Source organism: Falco rusticolus, chromosome 4 (assembly GCF_015220075.1).
Source record: "Falco rusticolus isolate bFalRus1 chromosome 4, bFalRus1.pri, whole genome shotgun sequence".
NCBI classification, from domain to species: domain Eukaryota; kingdom Metazoa; phylum Chordata; class Aves; order Falconiformes; family Falconidae; genus Falco; species Falco rusticolus.
In genome coordinates, this window is record NC_051190.1 from 107,332,483 (window position 1) to 107,354,370 (window position 21,888).

The following is a 21,888-nucleotide window of genomic DNA, read 5'->3' on the forward strand; positions in this document are numbered from 1 at the left end:
AAATGGTAATATTTGATGTAATAACCTGGTAAACTGTATAGAAACTGGCACGCAAGTTCATCTGTAAGACCTTTTGGTGGGGTGTCTGCGGATTAATCCCTGTTAATCCCTAAAGCACTACCCCTACCCAATATAGTTCTGTGATGGTTTTCAATTAAAAACAAGTCTGCAGTTACAACCTGAAGAGATTCACACAAATAGTGTATAAATTCATCAATGTTATGTTAGGTATTACTAGCATACAGTTTCCGATATACCGATTTATACTTTAAAAAAAAAAAAAAATGGAAACCTTTTGCTGTTTGAGAATGGCACGTGTGTGTCTATAATATACAGCAGGTATCCACAGTACAGTGGGTAAAATATTTGAGATGAAGCTGTACACGGTAATCTTTGCAGTACTCAGATCTTTGGCAGATAGCCACATTTGTGCTGCTGGTTTTGAACTGTCTTCGTGGATGTCCTGTTACTAGGCTGCCAGTGTAAAGTCCACTTTCCGTCATCTTGATGCGCATCACCTGTGAAAGTGAGAAATTCATCCCTTCTGCACTCTGGCTGCCTTCTGCAAAATTTCATTCAGTACCGATGTTTACACTTTTATGGATTAAGAAAAAAATTGTCTGTTTCTGTATCTTCAGCACAGGTTTTGTGCTGAAATCTGCATCCTTATACAGCTGCTTTCTGCATTCCTCTTGGGCACAAAGATTTCTTCCATGATGAGAAGTAAAGTATATCATCTTTTCAGTGTCTAAGAAAGTATCTAACGTTACATCTCAGGAATCTTTCTTAAGATTTTGGCAGCAGTCTGTGAAATCAGACTGCCCAGCATTTATGTACTCTCTCAGCAAAACAAGACAGACGTATTTTTTAGAGGGAAGATACAGAGAGAGGAAAATTGTGCTAAGATATCAAACTAAATCCAGTGTGTAATCAGTCATTTATTAAAGGTATATGTTACAAGATAGAATAATTACTGATTATTCAGCTGTCCTCTAAGGCATCCTAGGCAGTATACAAGATATCCTACCAGCTGAAGGGGGCAAAAATAAACCACCGACTTCCCGTAAAAGAATCTGAATCGCTATTCTGCTCCTTACGCTCGTCTCCAACAGAATGAAGCTGTCAGGCTCGTAAGGCCCAGTGTCCTGTTAATTAGCATTCTCAGCTGTGCTTTGAATGCCTTGCTGAAAAATACTGGGTGTAGTTTCTACCTGTATTTCAGGTGGTTCTCCTTTCACTCAGGTGAATAAGTACTGAAAGCTCTTTCATGCAAAGATTGCTAGATGTTTTGTCAGTTTATATATGATTAATTACAATTGTTCCTCATTTCTGAGCTGTACTTATCTGCTTGGGAAATACCGTGAAGGTTAGGAAGCTGGGGTTTCCGGAGAATGAAGACTCCAGCCACCTCTCGTTTTACATTGGGTCTTTGGGTTGAGGCTGTATAAACAGATCTGGACTTCTTCCAGTGAGGAAATTAAACTTTTCTAAAGGATGGCTCTAAAAGAAAAAAATTGCTCCTGGTCTGAGAAAGAAATATATTTTCAGTGCTATGACTTGAGTACCTGTTTCTTACCTTTCCCTAGTTATGATCTTAAGTTTCACTTATGTCTTTAAGCATATGTTGGTTCAATCCCATGTATGTCTGAGATGAAAGTCTTGTTATTCTGTAAGACTTACAGATGAAAATTTTCCAAGTCTGTCAAAATTTTTCATTACACAGAATGAAGGGGAAGACTCAACAAGACTCAACTAATCATGGGTACCGTAGGAGTCTAAAGTCGGTACACAGATTATATACCAATATAAGTGGGAAAACTGTGATACCCTTTTTTTTGCTGTCTGCATAAAGATAATTCAGTTTGCCTTTATTCCCTGAGCAGATAAAAAGAGATTGGAAGAAAAGACGAGACTTTAGTCAGTAGTGTAAATTGTAAGTGATGATTAGCAAATTCAGTGCTTAATGATTTTTCTTCCTCCTTTGATGTTTTCCTGTGCTTTTCTCCATCACCAGCTTCTAGTTTCTAATGGGAAATTACATTTGGTTCAGTGCAATTTAGATCTCCTGAGCCAGGGCTGAGTTATTTTGTGTGGTACTTCTTCCAAGATTTCATTTGGCTTTTAATATGTGATGTCAGGGAACTCTTCTGTGGGAGACTGTTACATGGTCCAGTGGCTTATTTCATTATTTGTTGAACATAGCAAGAATGTTTAGTGTCGTTCCAAATATCTGAGAGGCTTGCTCTCTGCCCCTTGGAGCTTTAAACCTCAGCTGGACAAGAAATGCAGTTTACAAGTCATGAACAGGGACAGACAGGAATCTGCCTCTTGGGGTTTGTTAATATATATTGTCTTTGGGATTATTTTTGCAGCTAGGTAAATGCCAAATAATCTCACTGAGGGGAAGTTGTGGGGTATGTGGACTCAGGGAGGTTGGTGGTATGTACAAAAAACAGAAAGGTTCTTAAGGAACAATCCTGTCATAAATGGTGAAGTAGTTGAGATGGACCTGATACAGCCTTTCCATCCGTAACTTCCAATTCTGGAGATTTCCACGGGTTTCGTGGGTTTCCATGTCTAATAACATCCATTATTTCTTCAGTTTCCTTGGTCTGACATAACGGATCCCTCCTCCTTGCTTATTTGTCTTGTAGACTATCAAGAAAGCTAAACTTTGGCTTGATGAACCTGTCACATTTTGTTTGCTTCTTTTCACTATGGTCATCACCAGGAGAGCAACCTAAACATCAAAAGAAAGCTATACTTAAAAGATGGGTGGCATTTTTTTCTTACAGATGGACAAATACAGTCTCCTGACCTTTTCTGGAATTAAAGGTTAGCATAAGCCTTAGCATTATCCAGTAATGACAATATGAAAAGTAATTAGTGCTTGCCGTTAATCTAATACGTGCAGCAGCCATTCTTTTCACTTTGTGAACCCCAGTTGGCAGTTGGGATGAGAGGGCATTTTAGATACTGCATCCCTGAAATATTCCAGTGCCGTGGAAGAGAAATACACATCTCCGTAACCGCTGAAAACAAGTTAATGCACCTGTCTCTGAAGGGGACCCTGAGAGATACTCATTGTACAGGCAGGAGTATGGATCAATGCAGAATAATTGAATTCCAGCCTTTTCTGCATTTGGCTAGCTCCAGTTCTTAGGAAAATGTAGAATGAAAAGCTAAAATCAGTGTTGTTGTCTTTGCATAGGGTGATAAAGTTAACCTGCTTAGCAGAGTATTTGTTTCACATTTCTAATCTTTGAACAGATAATTACCTCAATTATTTATATGAAAGTAACTTCTATGCACGTGTAGTCCTTCTGAATATAAAAGCAGAGCTTCTTATGGAAGAATGGGCTATTAAAAGTATGTATATGTGAAATGAGAAAATAAAGGAAGGCTTTTTTTTGTGTATATCCAAAAGCATTTACTGAAGGTGTGTCTCTGTGTATTTAATATCCCACGAGTGGCCAATTTTCTTTATTTTTTCCTTATCAAAACTGTTGAGCACTGTTAATTTTCAAAGCAAAGGCTGCAAAATTAAGAAGTAGAGATACAGAGATAGGGCAGTGGAAAAATATAAAGTGATTAAAAAACATAGTTCTAACTAGAGTTGTTCAAATAAAAAAAAATTAAAAAACCCAATTAGAAACAAAAGTCATAGAAAATGTGAACATATTGTGTTCCTTAAATAACCAGATGTTCTTTCCTTCCTGAAGGCAGCCAGGGCTAGGAATAAAGGTTTAAAACTATTGTTTTAAGTTAACTGTGAATTTTGCAAATCTGTTTTCACCCTTTAGCAAATAAAATTCTAATACAGCAACATAAGCAAAGTAATTTTCATCTTCGGGTGTTCTTATTTGTATGTTGTTCTGTGTTAAGTGTTAACCTTATCACTGTGACTTATTAGAAAAGTAAAGCACTACATAGAATATTACGGTTTTACATTGCGTACTAAGAACCTGACAACCATCCTTTGTCTGAAAGCTTACTGTATTTATTGTTAATATTTTTGTAAAATAAGGTTGTGTTCAGATATTTTAACATGGTGAGTTACTCTATTCATTGAGCAAGCTAGTTAGGAGCTTAATTCAGTGGAGACACCTTTTATCACAAGCCAACGATTCAAAAAAGGAAAAAAAAAAGTGGTTGTGCTTGGTTGATGGGAATTAATTTATTAGTTATGCTAATAATATTCTAGTAACTGCCACTGGTATTTTGTCAACATTGTATTTTAAGCGATTTGCTGACATTGAAAGTGGTCGTATAATAATACTAAATTCTAACTAAATCCACGCTGAAGCATACATGACATTTCAAAGAAGTCGTATGAGTTTGTCACGACTGAAATTGCAGGTACTGCCAGAAAACTTAAGCAATAATGTATGGTCATCATCACTTATATAACGGTTAGTCAAAGAAATCTGCATTTTAGCTTTTAACACTTTTCACAACCCAAGCAATGAGTGACAAGAGGAAAACACGGTACTGAAATTTTGATCTGAATTCTTTGTACATTTATTTTCAGCTGAATTTTCTTCTTAAGTAGCTGCCACCATCTCAGAGTTTCCTCCAAGCTAGTTTCATGTGCCTGAAAGGCTGTTGAGTTTTACTTTCTTCTTCTTCAGATAAATTCTTTTCCCTACACTCATTAACTGAGGTGCTGCTGCAGAGCTGCAACTGTCCTTTGAAAGCTGCCGTTATGTCAGTATTGTTTGTTTTGCTGCTTGTGGCAGGAGAAAAGCAGGTTTGGGGTTGTTTTGTTTGTTTGTTAGCATTGTGTGTGCAATCTGGCATTAATTACCTCTCTTTAATGACCAGATTGCAGCCAATCAGAAGTTGGGAGCTGGCAGTGTTTGGGCATTAGCAGCTCATTAATTTTTACCTACACACAGAGGTACTGCTGGGGTGCAGAGTCCATTTTGTTAGAGGGGTACCAGTAAGGGAGGGGGGGCTCTGCACAAATGTTTGCTTTTTGGCTTTTTGCTTTTTATTTCTTCCGATCGTGAAGAATGGGACTGATAATTCGGATTTGGAGTAACACGTTAGAGGTTTTAGGTGTATGAAAAGTAAATACCAAGAGGAAGTGTGATTATGGATCTTCCAATCCAGTAGGAGCTGGCGGTATGAGCGAGGTCGCCTACATTTGAAGGAGAGTTGCCTTGACAGGGTATGACTGATAAAGGAAACAAGGATTTCCAGAAAAACTAAGTGCATGTCTCTTCATTCGGGAGGAAAGGAATTAGGACAAATGTACTTTCAGTGATTCATAGAGAACTTCTGTTTGCCTTCATTTCTGAAAGTTTAATATCTTGGGTGTTTAATACAGTGTAGATGAATTTTTATGAACAAAAATATGTTGTCAGGATCTTCAAATTGACCTCTGATTTTATAACCACGTTCAACTCCCTATAGCGAACCCAAGCATTTTGATGGTCCAGCTTCCCCATTTGCAAATACAATAAGGTTAGATGTAATGTAAACACCTCACTTGGAATGAATCAGTGGTTTTTCTGTAGCTGCATGCTAAGCTTCTTAATGTGGGCCTATACAACTAAGAATTGCATATATTTTGCATGTAAAAGCCATGACATTAGTTTGTTCTTTATGTTCGTGTTCTTAAAATCAGAACATTTTGCTTTCCAAGCAGATAGGCCATGCTTTATTTTAAGAATTATTGTTTTAAATATGCAGTTATTGTGTTTCATTAATAGAATAAGGTATGACAAGCAGCTATGAGTTTAATGATAAATTACTTGGAATAACCATGTTGCCATAGTACCACATAAAAATAGTAAGTGTACCATGATTTAAAAATCCTCTTCTTTTCTGTACATTTGTTTCAAAACCCTCATTCCCAGTCCACCTGCATTTTAAAATATAAAAAGGCTGTGTGGTCAGTACTCATAATACAATAACCTTCTCATCTCTCTCACCATTCATTGCAATCTCTCCGATACACTAACCATTCACTGACCCACCTTAAAATAGTCATCTTCTTCAAAGCATCCTGTACATCACGTGTAATATTTTCAGGAAAAAAAATCTTGGAAAGTGGTTGATCAGTCATCTAGTCAAGAATTTTCAAATGAGAAATCTCTCGAAGTCTCAAAAAAAAAATAAATAAAAAAAAAAAAATCCCAAAGTCAAAAAAAGGAGAGCTGATCTTTCCGCTTGCCAGCAATGATGCAGTTTCCAGTGTTGCTCTTGTGTTGTATACGCAAGCCAGTTATTTGCTTAAGAACCCACAGATATCGTGTCAGTCTAAGTTAGAGCAGTAATTACACTTAAATGAATAGGAAAATGGTGGGAAATAATACAGAATAAAGCAAAGCTTCCGGAACAGCGACACCTCTCACAGTTAAGACAAAGCTGTGCTGCCGGTAAGGTGCTGCAGAAACAAAGGATTTGTCCCAGTTCTGCGCACAGCTGAGGAAGATGGTGCTGCAGTCCGGTCCTGGCAGTGAGAGCAGAACCCAGCAAGGAGGGCAAGTTGACTTTGCCGTTTGTATGTGACCCAGCAGGAGAGCTGCTGGCCTTGAGGGCGGCCAGGGGTTGGTGATGTGGCTGGTTATGTCTGGGCAGGTGGAGACGTGCAGAGTCTTTCAGAGGAGATGGCTCAAGGCAGGTTAGAACCATTGTTTCTACTTACAACCAACATTAAAACAAATATATAATAGGGTCGTATAGAACAGCAAGTATCGCACATTATTTGATAAACAGTCAAGGCAACTACTTGCTGATCAGTCGTTGGGCTCATTGCAAAAGCAAGAGGGGAAAAAAAGTGCATTTTTTAATCTTCTCAGAAGATTTCATAATTACGCTTTTTATTGAGGTGTCTTCCCCATTGATCAGAAGGCATGAGGTATGGCAACATCATGTTGGGGCCAGAGGGGCGATAAGGGAACATTTGGAAATACAGAAGGAATTGATCTGGGCTGATCAGCACTCCCGATAGTATTGACAGGAATCCGTAAGCTCTGTCGTGGTACAGGCAAGTGCTTTAGGGAGGCAAGGTGGCAGAGAAAGTTCCCTATGGAAGCCAAAACTTTAAACTGTTCTTTGAGGAAGTTGATATCCTTAGTAGCAAAGTGAAAGCAATTCCGATTGTACTTGATACTAAAGCAAGAAGCTGAAGCACTTTAAGCTCTTAATTACTTTAGCTACCAATAAAACTTATTGCTTGTGAATTTCTTGGGGCTGTTTCTTTCAAATGATTGGTTTACTTCTGTTTAAAAAGTCGTCTAAAGCTACTGACCCTCTCCTAAAGAGTAATGATGTTATCTATAAAATTATACTAATAAAATGTATTTAACAGTGCTAGACCGAGGTAATAATGGTTCTTCTTATGTGCAACCTGACAATTCAATTAATCACTTCTAGTCTGCAAGGTAGTTTATCAAAAGGAAGCACTTAAAGCACTTTGATGCTACCTCACCAAAAGTTCTTCATATCATAATTTATTTATTTGACTAAAATTTGCAAAACACAAACTGTGAGTTAAACAAAAATAGATTCATAACTTTTCAATAATGTATGAAAGATTAGCTACAGAATCATATCCAATCTACTATGATGGAATTTAAGTTCAGTCTCTTCTGATATAAATGTAGATATACTGCTGGTATATTGACATATTTTATAGTAAATATTAATGTATTAATTGTTGTATACACAGCTATTTGAGTACATTTGTATTGGGGAACACTTCTCTGAAAGAGGAAAGTATGTTCAAGATGAAAATGGGAGTAGTACATTTTATCCTTTGCTGTAACGTTTTATGGAAAATTAGGTTTGGAGGCATGATGTCTTTGTCCTTTGTCTTTTTAAGGAGCAGTAGTGATCCAGATGGCTCTGCAGTAGCCTCATTATTCGAATCCCAAAATGATAGGAGTTGCTTGTCCTGCAGCACCAGGACCTTTGCTTCTCTCTGCATTTTAGAGGACAGTGGCTTGGACGTCGTATCCCGTTTGCTGTGGTGTGTGCATGGCTCCTTGAAAGAGCCTTTTTCACGCCCCTAGGGACCTTTTTCAAGTGTTTTACGTACCACATCACACAGGAAACATAAATTAATCTGTTTCTTCTTCCACGCAGCAGAAATAACCAAATAGCACCTTAAAATGTTCTTGGTTTTTCCCTGATATGTGAGGTTTGTGTACAAGCATGTATCTGGAAAAGATATAATGCTGTCAGTGTGGTTATAAGGGTTTTATCAGTGTAAGCTTCGGATAACTGCATTACTCACAAAGCCATCCGTGAGTTATGCAGGTTGTCCAAAACGAGTGCCAATAAAACCATAATGTGGTAGCTTTTCTGTACATAAAGATGTCATATTTTAAATCTCATAATTTGGAGCATTCCAAGGGTTTAAAGCGAGGCTTGCTGTGTGTTCCCTTCAAAAGCCTGGATCTTTCCTCCACAATGTTGTAAAACTCCTGTTCCTAACCGTGCGGGGCTGCAAGATGCCAGAGCATCAATCTGTCACAGGGTAGGGCTGAACACTGTCAGATTTATGCCTCACTATTTAGTTAATTTACTTCTTAAAACCAAGGGTTCAGCTGAAAAATAGGTGACTAAATTAAGAGGCAGATTTAAAAGGTACTTAAGTGATTCTGTTGATTCAAGATGGGGATTTTACGCAGGTTATGAACTTAAACATTGGCAAGTCAGAGTCCTTTTGACTGGAATATTGATAAAAGCTGATTTGGTAGGGTTTGATCTACCTGTTAAAATGCAATATGCTGTAAAACTATAAATGAAAAAAAAAAAAAAAAAAAAAAAAAGCTTTCCAGTCAGTTAGGACAAGAAGCCAAAATATACAACTAGAAATTTCTTTCAGTCAACTCACTGAAAGGTTTTTAAATCTCACTTGTCATTTTTTTTCAGTTCTTCATCTCTTGTCATAGAATGCCCATGTGAGGGAAAGCATGTGTGTACGAAGTTAAAAACAGACCATAATGCACGGTATTTAAAATATCTTCCTGGTATCTGAAATTTCTAGTTGCCAGGGGAATGGAGGGTTGTAGTGTAACAAAACTGGAGATAATTTATTTCAGCTTCATGAGAGTTCATGGGTTTCTTCCTGCCTTGACCCAATTAAGCGAATTTTTTTTCCTTTTCAGTTCTTTCTGGGAGTTTTTGTTGTTTCAGGAAAAAAAAAACCTCCCTAATTTTCTTTAGAAATGACTAAATATGATAATTCTTCATGCTTTTATTGCATTGTAAATAATGAGTTCTGCAATTGAGACCCATAGCATCTTTCTGAAAAAGGTAAACAGGAAGCATTATTCCCAGTTTGAGGATTATGGTGTTCCTTTGCCAACACCAGTATTAGTGCAGGGATCTCCTGACTCCTATGATTAAAGGAAGTTGTTTATTAGTTCTGTGTAGGATACTCAGCATGTTGTGCTACTCTCACACATGGGGTTGATCTGTGTTTTGGATAATATTTTGCTGTTGGCCTTGAACCACATTAGAATTGGCAGTAGCACACCATGTCCTCTCATGTTTCACTATTTTGGTGGGGTTTTTTTAGTATTTAACACAGTGGTTTGTAGGTGGATGGAATACCTTTTGTGCTCTGGCAAGTTGCTTGTTCTGCAGAATGTGTAACTAGGGAGGAAGGAAATTAGAAAGTAAAGGGAAAGTTTTCTTGGGGAACGGCATTTGCTTTGGGTGCCCTAGAGTTTGGGGTGGGTTGATTGGTTAGTATGCAAAATATTGTGGTGTGTTTATGTAATGCTATGCCACTGCTTATACTGTATAAGTCTAGTCATAGAGTGGAGACAGCTGCTTGGATACCTGACAAAAGAATAAAAAGAAGAAAGGTGAAATTCTCCATGAAGCTAGGCTGTTAGGTCATCATTAGTACTTAATTATTAGAGCCAAATAGAAAAACTGCTGCCAAATTGAACAAATTATATTCCTTAGTTACATCTCAGCTGCTATATTTCAGCTCTGTTCCCAGTCCAAATTTTTGCCATGTTTGTATCATCAAAGAAAGAAGCATAGATAATCTAGAAGGAGAAGGTGAACCTCTGCTGACCTCCCAGTCATCACTAAATGTAGGGTCATATGCTCCTCCAGCTGTCATTAGAGACAAATGAAAAGGGGGAAAAAAATAGAATCTTAGTACGAAAATGTCTTAGGCTGTGTGAGGATTATGAAAAAAAATATTGCCCTGTCAGCTAAAGAGGGGAGGAAAGAGCAAACTGTGTCCTTAAAAATATTTGTTTAAACACAAAGAACAGCACTGCATCATTATCCTTGTCTTTTTTTATGTATATTTAGTTCAGTCTGTTCTTTAGTTTAGGCCTAAAATATTATGAGTTTAGAAAAAAGATGTATGTTTCACAGCATTTGTTTAATATATTGGGAAAAAAACCCTAGTTTTAAAAAAATCCCGTTTGGCGCTAGTGAGATGATTGTTTTGTTAAGCCTGTTGCTGCGGGTATTTATAATTCACCACTGCTGCTTTGTTTGTTTTTTCCGTTGCATTTAGGTTATCTCGTTTCAGATACGATCTATTAAGTGGAGTATTTTTCAGTAGCTGAGGTTTTCCCACCTGTCTACCCTAAAACACCTGCAACATATGTTTGTGTAACCCTGCAATGCTTTGTGGTTTGGGCCTTGAGAAATTCCCCCAGAGCATTTTGCTTATAAACAGCTGAGCAATTCATTTCTCTAATGACGAGTGCTTTTCCCTTGGCATTGAGGCAATAGCACGTTTGCTGAAATAAGGCTCACTTTTTGTTCAGACCTATTGAAAATCTTTTTTTCATTTTTGTCTCTTATTCTGAACCTTCAGATTTTGAGCAGGGGGTTTTTCGTTGGGGTTTTGGGTGGGTTTTTTTGTATGGCGTGTGTGGCTGTTAATAATACTAAAGAGGGAGGAAAGGAAATACTTCAACAAGGAAGAAAAAAGAATGTTGTACGGACTCCTCTGCTTGCACCTGTGTGTAAACTTTTACAAATAATACGTATTCAGATGGGGAAGCGTTACATTGCAGCGGAGGCCTGGTTTTCCTGGTACGTTGAAGAACAGCCTGCCGGTGACTTCTGTCACACACAGGCGGGCCCTGCTGTATCATATTTACTCCGTGGGTAATGTGATGTGGTATGTCTCCAGAGGCCAGGGAGGAAAAAAAAGGGTTATACGAGGGAATTTGAGCATATGGAAGGAGCACAATCCTTAGCTGGTGGGAATTGCTTTTCGGCAGTTTATCCATTTATGCACATGTAGGAAATCTCTGCTGCTTTCAGTGGGATTCTGACCATGGCCTCGGCCCCCCACCTAGGAAAAAAGCAGGCGTGGGTGTAACTTTACTCAGCCCTTTGTCCCTGGAGGAGAATAAAGCCAAACACAAAGTCCCCAAGAAGCTCCTGCCAGCTGTGGGAACTGGAGCGAGTCAGTCTGCTGGTGGCTGGGAAGAGAAGCAGGAGGACAGGGATTAGGACTTCAGCAGGCAAAGGAGGGGGGGGCATCTTTAGGGGCAGGAGTACCTCAGAGGCAGCTGAAACGTTTTGAGGCATCCCCTCCCTTTGGGCTGTGGCTAATACTTCTGGAAGAGGCAAAGTCCAAAATCACCTCTATTTCTATGTGTGCTTCTGTATCTGAATTTCGTACGCTGTCCTTTTAAAAGTAGAAAGTAGGGATTTTCTACCAGTTGAAACTAAGCTCGCTGTAGCTAGCAATGAAGATTAGAAGAATTATAAAACAGCAGACTGCTCCTACAAAATGGGTGAGGGGAAGAGGGATTTCTAGTGTTGGCACAGGCAGCTTTTATCTGATTTCTGCACTCTCTTTCCTTAGAAGGGGAAAAACATAAATATGTTAATCTGTATAATGCCCGTACGCAATTTCTTGGGCTGATTTCACTGTCATTTTAACATTATCCTTTTAAGAAAAGATTTTTATCTGAGGTACTAGTCAAAATACTGACATAAATTCAAGAAGAAAAGGAAAAACTGTACTTGCTTAAGTAATTAAAAATACAAATAGAATCATTCTAAATTGCACCGGGTAGGAAAAAAATGTGGTTACTGTAAATTTTTTAAATGACGGAGCTATGTTTTCCTGTAAATAAATTTGTTTAGTCTTCAGCCCTAATAAATGGAATGTAATATAGGGGACAGCTCAAATTGGATGCTTTAGAGAGGGGAATTAGTTCAAAATTCATAAAGAAGAGACATTGTAATTGTGTAGGTTTTCCTTTCTGCTTATGTTTAACTTACTGAAATGGTTAAAAAGAACATAAAATTTAAAGGACAATCACAATGACATGAAGACCATCATCTTCATAAAACCATATTTTTTGCTGTCTGAATTTCAGTTTTCAGAAGTATTTACAATTTCAGTGGTGATACTTTACAGAAACTTGTCGGCTAACATATATGTCAGGCTTGTTGGGGTTTTTTTTTAATAATGAAATTTTCAAAAAGGATCTCTCTGTAGTGTTGCAAAAGGAGTTGCAGCAGTAACCCTTGATATTTACTGTCTTGCGTTTCTAATATTTTTTCAACAGCCTTTTTTTCTGAGGGCTTTTTTTTTTTTTTGACTACATGTAATAGTACTTTAAACTGCTTCTTCCTTTGATACTTTTAAACCTCGTAGGAATTTAAATAGACCCTTGTGAAAGTAATTCTTGAGCCTTATTCATATGTTCAAGTTAGATCATTATTCCTATTAATGGCTTTAAGTGCTTAGATAGTAGATCAGCCTTTTGTGTCTTGAATTGCTTGTCATTTCTGCATAAATATGTTTCAAGATACTGTTCCACATGATCTTTTCCTCTTTTTTTTTATTTTTATTCAGATGCAATGTGTAATAATTTTATTTATGGGGTGGTGGAAAAGAAATGTCAATGTTTTTGCTAAGTTTGAATATATACTGTGTTATTTGAAACCAATTGCAGAACTGGCTAGCATCTGGTAACATGAATTTTTCAAAGGCCTGTCTTAGGACTTAGAAGTGCTTGTTATTTTAACCATCTCTTGCTTTTCCATCTTGTTGAAATGGTCAGCAAAATCAAAATACCTGAAGAAAAAAGTTACTAAATTCATGGGAGAAAAGTTACACTGTTTGATTACTTGTGTAGTAGTCGCAGAACCATCAGTTATCCTCATCACGTCAGTTTAGATTTGATTATCATAGAAATGCATTGAATTACCAAACTAGAGCAATAGTAACTAAAGCTGATTCATTGTTATTGCTGTCAATTGATGAGGACTGACTTACAAGCCATATGAATGAGTAGAGTTATGCAAATATTGATTTTTAACAGGAGGAGAAAAACGTAGAACGGCCATTACAATGTGGGTGGTGGGATAGATGAGGATTTTTTTAACAGTTGTCTAATAGCTTTTAGTTGTTTCATTTCTTAATGAACATTACAAACAGGACATATTTTTAAAATGTTTAACGTGTTTCCAAAGAAAGAAAATGAGACATTTCATACAAGATTAAGTCTGACTGCGTGAAATGATTTGGAAATTCCCAGCCTTGAATGTGACCCTGGAAATCACCCTGGCCTTTGATATCTACCACCTCTTTCAATCTTCTTCTCTCTTTTTGTGCGCATGTAATATTCTGGTCTTTAAAATGCAACTCCTATATCCTCTTCCAAAAATAAGGTTTCCAAGGAGTGAGGGTTATCTGCAGTTATGTGGAAGATGAGAGGATAAGACTATGGATGCTCCAGTCCATAGTGAAATCTGGAGGGCAAAAATACAACATGTGAAACTGAAACAGCTGCAGACTGACTCTGTCAAAAATACGATGTACTCTTACCTGTGAACAACTATTTCAGAAATGTCATTGTATGGTTCATTAGAACTGGCTTTACTACCAGCAGGACTGAAGAAGGCAAATCAGAATATAAAGCAACGGCCTGTGAATGAATAAACCTCTAAAGCAAATACTTGGAAAGTATTTAGATCTATATTGTATTGTATAAATATATGTATGTTTATACAATATATCTGATCGTTATGGGAAAATTTACCATTTTGTTTTCTTTTACACTAGAAATTATTTACTTTAAGCCATTTCTCTTCTACTTTATATATGTGTGTATATATATATATATATATATATATATATATATATAAAGGGCCCCTCTGTATCTATCTGTTATTTTGGCTTCTTCTATATGCAGATTTTTTTACTTAAAAGTAATGTCCTTGATGCATTCGTTTGATCAAGCTATATTTATATAATATTTATTCATATATATATATATATATATACATAATTTTTTTATATATTATATAAGTTTGAATATAAGTTTGAAGCTTATACTGTGGTCTACCCCTACACGCAAGGCAGCATGCTGAAGAGGAATAGTTTCATTGTGGCAGAGGTGGAGATTAACAAGTGGCTTCTGGCTTCGATATTAATTATATACATTTTGTTAGAGGGGAACAGTTCTTTTATTCGTGGCCTCTTGTTTTGAGTAGGGTGAAAATTGGAGATAAAAAAGGCTCCGCGTGCCATCTAGTGGCACGTTCAGGTTGTCTCGCTGAATTAATTTGCTTAACCGAGATGCTGCTAGTAGTATTTTCTGCTTACTATTACCATTTTCTTTAAAACCATGTCATTTTAGCTTGGAGGTGCTTAAAATTCTATATCTGAGCTAAAGGAAGAAATCAGATTGGTATCAGAACCTGTCCAAATTGATGGAATTAGAAATGTTACCACTGCAGCCAGCAGCCTCAGCACTGTGTGGAAGAGTGCAAATTTCTGTGAGCATGGAGGGGACTTACTGGCAACACTTGGTATTATTTTAAGTATTTTAAGAGTTCATTGTTATGTAACTGGTGTTACTGCCTTGAGAAACCAAGATCCTGAGGGAAAAAATTATTCTTGAAATTTCTAATCTTCATTGATGAGCATACTTTTTTCTCTGCTTTAAAAATCTCTCAGAAAATTCCAATAAGGTATTATTTTTTAAAAATATGTATTTTAAATTTTTTTGTTTATTTATTTATTTTTTTAGAAAAATCCAAGACCGGTAACTCATCAATTCCAACAAAATTTAGACTATTACAAAGCACGTGGAGCTGACTTGATGAACAAAACCCGGTAAGCTATTTCTGAGTATGTGTTCACTGAACTAAGACCTTACATAAACAAAATGTTTCACAAGTCGCTTTTATTCCAAACAGATATTACATAAGCAGTGTTAGAAGCACATGTGTTTATTTCATGACATTTGTTTTGAGTCTTTACCTTGCCTATTATTACATGAAAAATGAAAGCTGTACAGATTGTGTTGATGTCAGCTCGCTGGCATTTTTTTAAGGTTAAGGACATTCATACGCAGTGACATATAAACTAAAAGCAGGGACTAAAATGTTGCCAGTGTGAGTTCTGTAGCTGAACTGCTTCTGAAAACGCATCTAACTGCAGCCTGGAGTATTCACAATCCAGAAGCTGTGTAAATTAAATTGAATTACGGTAAATCCAGTTTGAAATAATTTTGCTAAACCGTTTTACAGCCTTTCTCCCTTGTTTTAGAAGTGATTTTTATCACTACTGCTTAAATTCCGTGTCAAGTCCTTTTTAGCTGGTGGTCACAAGTGTAGAGGTGCCCATGCCCCGACAGGGTGGCCACAGCGTGGGTGCCGGTTGCTGGTGGGTGGTGGTCGCGGTGGCTGCGGAGCAAGCCAGCACAGGGCACGGGGCATTGCGTCGGTTTATACTGTCACTGTTACACTTTCTTAGATTGCACATGGTCGCAGCCATATACCGTGTCTGCTGATTCATAGGAATTTGCTGGGTTTTAGACCTTCGCACCGTCTGTCAAATTCTGTTTCAATCAGTTTCATTAAAAGCTAGCTGAAATTAAAATGGAGTGGATTAAAAAGCTCTTAAAAATGGAGGAAGGAGCAGAAATCAAAGCTAGGCAGAGTGAATGCAAAAGCTTTTTCTTTTTTTTTCCCCTAAACCAGGCTCTAAAGTTGGGAATGTCAAAAATTTCTGTATTCTGTTGCATTTTCTTAATATTTTTACTTATTTATTCATTAAAATAATGGTTCGAGAATTGCATAAACTGGAAAAATAAGTTATTTGAGAATTTCAAAAGAAGCATTTCAAGGATTTTGAAAAAAAAAAAAAAAACATAAAGCACAAACAAGAATGACACCTCTTGGAAACCTGAATTTTAAGGAAACAAATGCCCATTAAGTCTATGTAGAACTATAAATTAATTGCACACATATATACAGGATGCACACCAAAGGAGAGGGGAAATTGTTTAAAATAGTCCAGAAAGGGGAATAACTGGGATAAATTTATCTCAACACAGGAACATGTAAAGTAGGTCAAATGTGGTAAATCTGGTTAAGATTGGGCCAAAGAGAGAACTGGAAGATGTAACATTAAGAAATGTTTCTGCAATGAGCAAAGAAATGAATTACATCAGCTACCAAGTCTTTTTCATTTTTAATTCCACAGGCTCAATGGTATATTTAAAATATCTTGGCAAATCTCTAATAGATATTGCTTATATCTATTATAACATATTAAAACATATAAAACTTTTTAATCCATCATATTCGTATATTTGCCTCTCATCTCTCATAATGGCTACTTACTGAAGAGAGAAATGCTTTTGAATAAGACTTGCTTAAAACAAAACATTTTCATCTTAGCAGAAAACAGTAGAGATTGAATCATCTTCCTACTGCTAGTTTAAAAATACACCATTCACAGTCAAGGTCAATGATGCTTATTGTGATGAAACAAAATTGTTTGCTTCATAGATGGAATTCACGTTTCCTTGATACTCATATTTTTAAACTGATGCCTTTTAAATGCATCTGCTGATAATTCTACAACATAATCAATCAGCATTTTTCTTATAATTGTTGTGCATGTCTGGTACATTTAGATGGCTAAAATGTAGACATTGATCCATGTTTAATGGCTGTAATCATCCTTTGCATTAATATATCAGGCATTTAAATGGTAAGAAATAGATACATTGTTCTTATTTTCCTGAACTTCAGCTCAGTTTGTGTACTTTCTCCAGAGATCTAACACCTCACTATCATTCAGTTTCTGAAGCTGTGATTCTGTGAAGTTGCACAGTAAATTTTACTACAGAGTACTGTTTTTAAGACCACCTCTTGACAAGAATTTAGATAGGATCATTGTTTATTTTTCATGTACGTGTATGTGTTTGTGTTCTGAGCTGATCATTAGCAGTGTCAGTTCATAGGAAAGCCAAAGCACACATAGGTATGAGAAGCTGCAATAACTATCCTTTCTAGTTCTCAAAGAATTTTTAAACATTATTGCACATTATTGTTGAAAGCATTTTTTAAAATTATATCTTGGACATAACAGCTTAAAGATTTTTCTAGCTTATTGTTCCTGTAAAGTGAAGTTTCTCTAAAAAGTCTCTTTCCAGCCATCTGAAAAACACAAACTCACTTCTGTCAGGGTAGCCAAATTAAGCAGTCTAGAAGGAAAACCAATACGTTTTATTAAGCAAAATATAGCAGGAAAAAAAAAATGAAACAAGAAAGAAAGAAGTTGGTAGACAAAAACACACAAGCCTCTGTATAAGCTTTGTCCCCTGCATCTGTTGCTATGATTCCAACGATGCTCTTAGCTCAAAGTGTCCAGTGACTTTGTTGCTTGGGTGGCTTGTCAGAGAAAATATTTTCTTCCAGTAAATACCATTTTTTGTGCAAAGTCAGGATTATTTTTACTGATTTTTCAAGGCTCTATCTAGGTTGTCTCTAGAAACAGCACAAACCTAGGGTTCAATGTGCAAGCCATTATCTTCTTTCTAAGGTGATGTTTCAGGTGAGTGAGTGATAAATACCACCCCAATCTTGATGATTAGGTTCAGTAGACTGAGGTGAAAAAATATGCCAAATATACTAAAGTTCAGATTCTGAACCTCAACCAAGCTCTTACTGGTATGACCTCCAAAATCAGTGGTGGAATTAGATTCACTGCAAACTGTTGAAAACTGATAGATACTTGCTAAGCCAGCACTTGGCATTTCTTCTTCCACCTTTAAAGCTACAGTCCTCATTTTCTTTCTGGAATGGAGAAGACATTAAACAAAAGGCCCTGTGCTGACTTTTCTGATGCCACATATATGTGATGGAATAGAAAAAAAATCCCTTTCTCTTCCTTAAGTGTCTCTGCAGTACCTTGGGGAGGTGATTAAGAACTGAGTCTGCTAGGTGGTAGCAGAGTAAAATTTAATAGTAATAAACATTTTACCATGTCCTCTTTAAAATCATTGGGACCCATTTAGGTTTTTTCAACTGTTTGGGACTCCTGCAAGAGCATTTTATAGTTGTGAAGATGCTTTCTTTGTAGTTACTTTGTCAGTCATTCCCAGGTGGCTGCAGAAAGATTTTTATAGTATCGGCAGATTCAATAAAATGGGGAGACACAAGAAACACCCTGTCATCGTTACTCAGTGATCATTCTTTTCCAGCTTCCATAAACTGGGAAGTAGCACTTTGTCCCAGTCTCTGTGCTGCTGTTCCTCCTAAAAAATGCTACGTGCTGTCTTTCTTCATCTCCAGTACACAGCAGAAGGGCCTCGTACAGCTTGGGGCTGTATCTCGTGAGCGTGCAGGCTCTCACATACTTTCTTCTGCTGCCTCTCATTTTAACCATATCTATTCTAAGTCTAAACAACTCAGCTGTTGGTTTTTTTCTGGATATGTTCTATATGTGTGCACGCATTTATATTGTGTAGTCTAAAAAAAAAACATATCTGGAGACAAATAGGGAAATGATATGAAAAGCAAAATTAAAATTACTTTTCCAGGTGCCTGAGCAAGTTACAAGTCACCCATATTAATTCATTGGTAGTTTATTTTTAGTTTAACTTCCCCCAAACATTACAGAACTATTTTTTCCCCCCCGAGTACAATGATCGTATTGTTTTTAATTTCTTGTGTTTCTTCAAAATTTTTAAAGGCAGCTTTTATATCACTGAAGTACAGATCACTAAAATACAACCTTAGGAGTGGAAAGATCTCTGTGATTCCTGTGTATTTCTGTGAAAGATATTTCAAGCATTAATTATATAAAACAGGAAAATACAGAATGATCGAATAGGAATGTCCTTGCTGATCCCTGGGTTATGTGAACAATCCTACTGGGAATTAGAAGCTTCTTTGCCTCTTTATTTTAGACAGATTAAATGGTATGACAATTTCCTTGTTCTTAATGTTGCGTATAACTGAAGTGAATTAAATAGCCACTGTCATTAAAAATAAAAAGCAACAATGCTAAGGACCATGATCTAGTGTATGTTTTATCCTGAAGCCATTCTTTAGCCAAAATCAGTTTAGAAATCAGCGTTCCTGTTAAAAAGTGCTTGGCTTGAAATGGCTAGGCTGGGCAGAAGATGAAGAGCAATAGACATCTAGCTCTGCCAGCCTAGAAGTACAACCTAGTGTTAGTTCCGCTTCTTGAAAGAAATGTTTGAGTTTGAGTTTTTGTAAACATTTAAGAGAATTTAACCTAGCAGGAGTGAATATTAAAGCAGTCTTTGAATAAGAAGTGCAAAAAGTCAGTCTTAAAAAGTTTTTGATGCTTTTGAGCCTGGATTGTTTTTTTGTCGCTCTCATGTTTTTTTCATTTAAAAAAGCAAATTAAGAAAATTGGTGAGAATTTACTGTGGGGTGAGTCTGCATTTTTCAGGAAGAAAGGGCCAAAACAATCTGTCCACTGATAGTTGGGGAAAACTTGGACCACATGCAGTCCTTCTGGTTCATGTATGTATTCCAGTGCAACTGTAATAAAACACCCTCTTCGTAATGTTCAAATCTTGAATTTCTTCCCCTGTTTCTGGAGAACAATGCATGCATTGCTGTGCCTGTCCAAACCATTGGCAAGGATGTGATGATTTCTCCTCTTCTATTTTTTAGCGCCAGCGCTAAGGCTGCCCCACTGAACATCAACAAAGTCTCCAACAGCTTACTGAATTTTGGCCGAAAGCTCATTGCTCCGGCTATGGCTTCAGGCGGGGCTGGGGGTGCTCCTGCCAGTGGGAGCAGCTTTCCTCCCCCTGCAATGCCCATCAGAAGCGCAGTGGAAGCCCCCCTCTACCACCACCACCAGCAGCACCAGCACCATCAGGCACAGCAGCAGAGGATGATGAAGTCCGAAAGCATGCCAGTTCAGCTGGGCAAAGGTAGGGGTGAAACATCTAGCAGTGGTGCAGCAGAGGGAATTTTGGTCATATATCTTAAGGGCTGAAGAAAGTCCTTTTATTGACTTTGCATCAATAGGTACATATTTGGAGGAAAGAGAAAAAAAAGCATTTTGTTAAGGAGGACATCTGTGCTAAGTACAACATGTTTGCGATGTAATACAAAATTAGATGTTATCTCAAGAGTGTACAAATGCTATAGGAAGTTTTGAACCTTTTAAAAAATATGAACAAGAAGTTACATCAGACATACCAACAAACTACATCATTGCCAGAAACATTAGCCAATTAATTTTTCAGTCTTTTAAATGCAGATTTTTTTTAACAGTAAGACTAATTTCTTACAGGGTTTTTTAGATTATTGTCACAAATCCCATGCATATCAATATTTGCTAAGTGCAAGTGAAGGAAGTTAGATCAATTACGGAGTAATTCTTAACAATTGAAATCTTACTCCCTTTAGAATGTGTGGAGCTCATTTGAGAAGTTGTCTGAACAATAACATGTTTGCCTTTTAATAATTTTTTATGGCCCTCTGCACTTTCCATGTTTAGAAAATACTACTTCTTTTTCTTGAGTCTTTCTTTTCATATTTCTTGAGGACAGTTTATTCAAACAACAAAGTCACAAGGTCAGCTTCAGTAGTTATTTCCTATGCTCTGCCATGCTCAAGGTGCATTACTGCTTTTCATCTTCAGTCGGCCTATGGCAGTGTGTTATTTGCAAGGAGTTATGTAGAGTGATCCAGTGTCTGCCGCTTCTAGCAACTCATCCTAAGCAATGGTTGTAAGTTTGAGGTCTGGTGCTGGCTGACCCTGAACCATTACATAGGCTTGCATCATGTTCTTCACCAGATTTGAAAGTGTAAGATAAGGAAAATAACACTTTTTGGTTATTTCTGAAGTTGGTGTCCTTTCGCTTTCCTGTGGCACCCATATGGTCCAAAATTAGTCCTTTCATGATGTGTCGCATCCCCAGCAGACACTGAGGGAGTAGAATTGCAAGGTACAACCATTCTCTTGGAGCAGAGAGATACAGTCACTTCTGTAAGAGCCACTGCAGCTGCTTGGCAAAATCCAGATACACAGCTTCTCTCAGAATTGTAGAATAGTCTCAGAAATTGTTCCAGAAAGAGTTTTACAGTGCAGACATGAAACTGAAACACAGTGAATCGTTGATGCAAATCCTGATCACAACAATGGAAGTGAAATTAGGTGTGGAATTAAATTATTTCCACAGTTTTGGAGAGAGACTCTTTTGTTTGGGTTTTTTTGTGATTTTCCATAGCTCCCTTACCACATTATTCTTTTCTTACCTTTGGCGTTGAAAAGTAGTCCTCAGGTGGTTATTTTCTTTCCCTGCTTAGTATAAAAAAAATGTACAATTGGAAGCAACTTCTGTAGGTGGAATCGATTGTACCTTAATCTTGACCATCTTGGTCAAGGATGACTCTGTTTACACTTGTAAGTAACATGTTGCATCATCCAGAAATGTACCCGACACTTTCCATACAAGAATCAGAATAAAAAACTGTAGTTATGTTTGGTCATTGGCATGTACAAGCCATGCACATATCTCTGTATCAACAGGAATATGGAGATTTGATAAAGTCATCAAGCAATTACACAAATTTATGATGTAGGGCATAAAGCATTGTCATGGCAAGAGGAAATAAAGCATACTGCAGTGC

General features: G+C 37.1%; 1 protein-coding gene across 6 annotated transcripts in view; it reads left to right on the top strand.

The window, feature by feature from the left end:
• TBC1D5 (TBC1 domain family member 5) overlaps positions 1 to 21,888 on the top strand; it is a 324,955-nt gene that overhangs the window by 249,954 nt on the left and 53,113 nt on the right. For all 6 annotated transcript variants that reach the window (XM_037387032.1, XM_037387031.1, XM_037387034.1 and 3 more), the window contains 2 exons: positions 15,000 to 15,085; positions 19,915 to 20,180. In XM_037387032.1, coding sequence (XP_037242929.1) covers positions 15,000 to 15,085; positions 19,915 to 20,180 — 352 coding nt within the window. The remainder of the gene's footprint in view (positions 1 to 14,999; positions 15,086 to 19,914; positions 20,181 to 21,888) is intronic.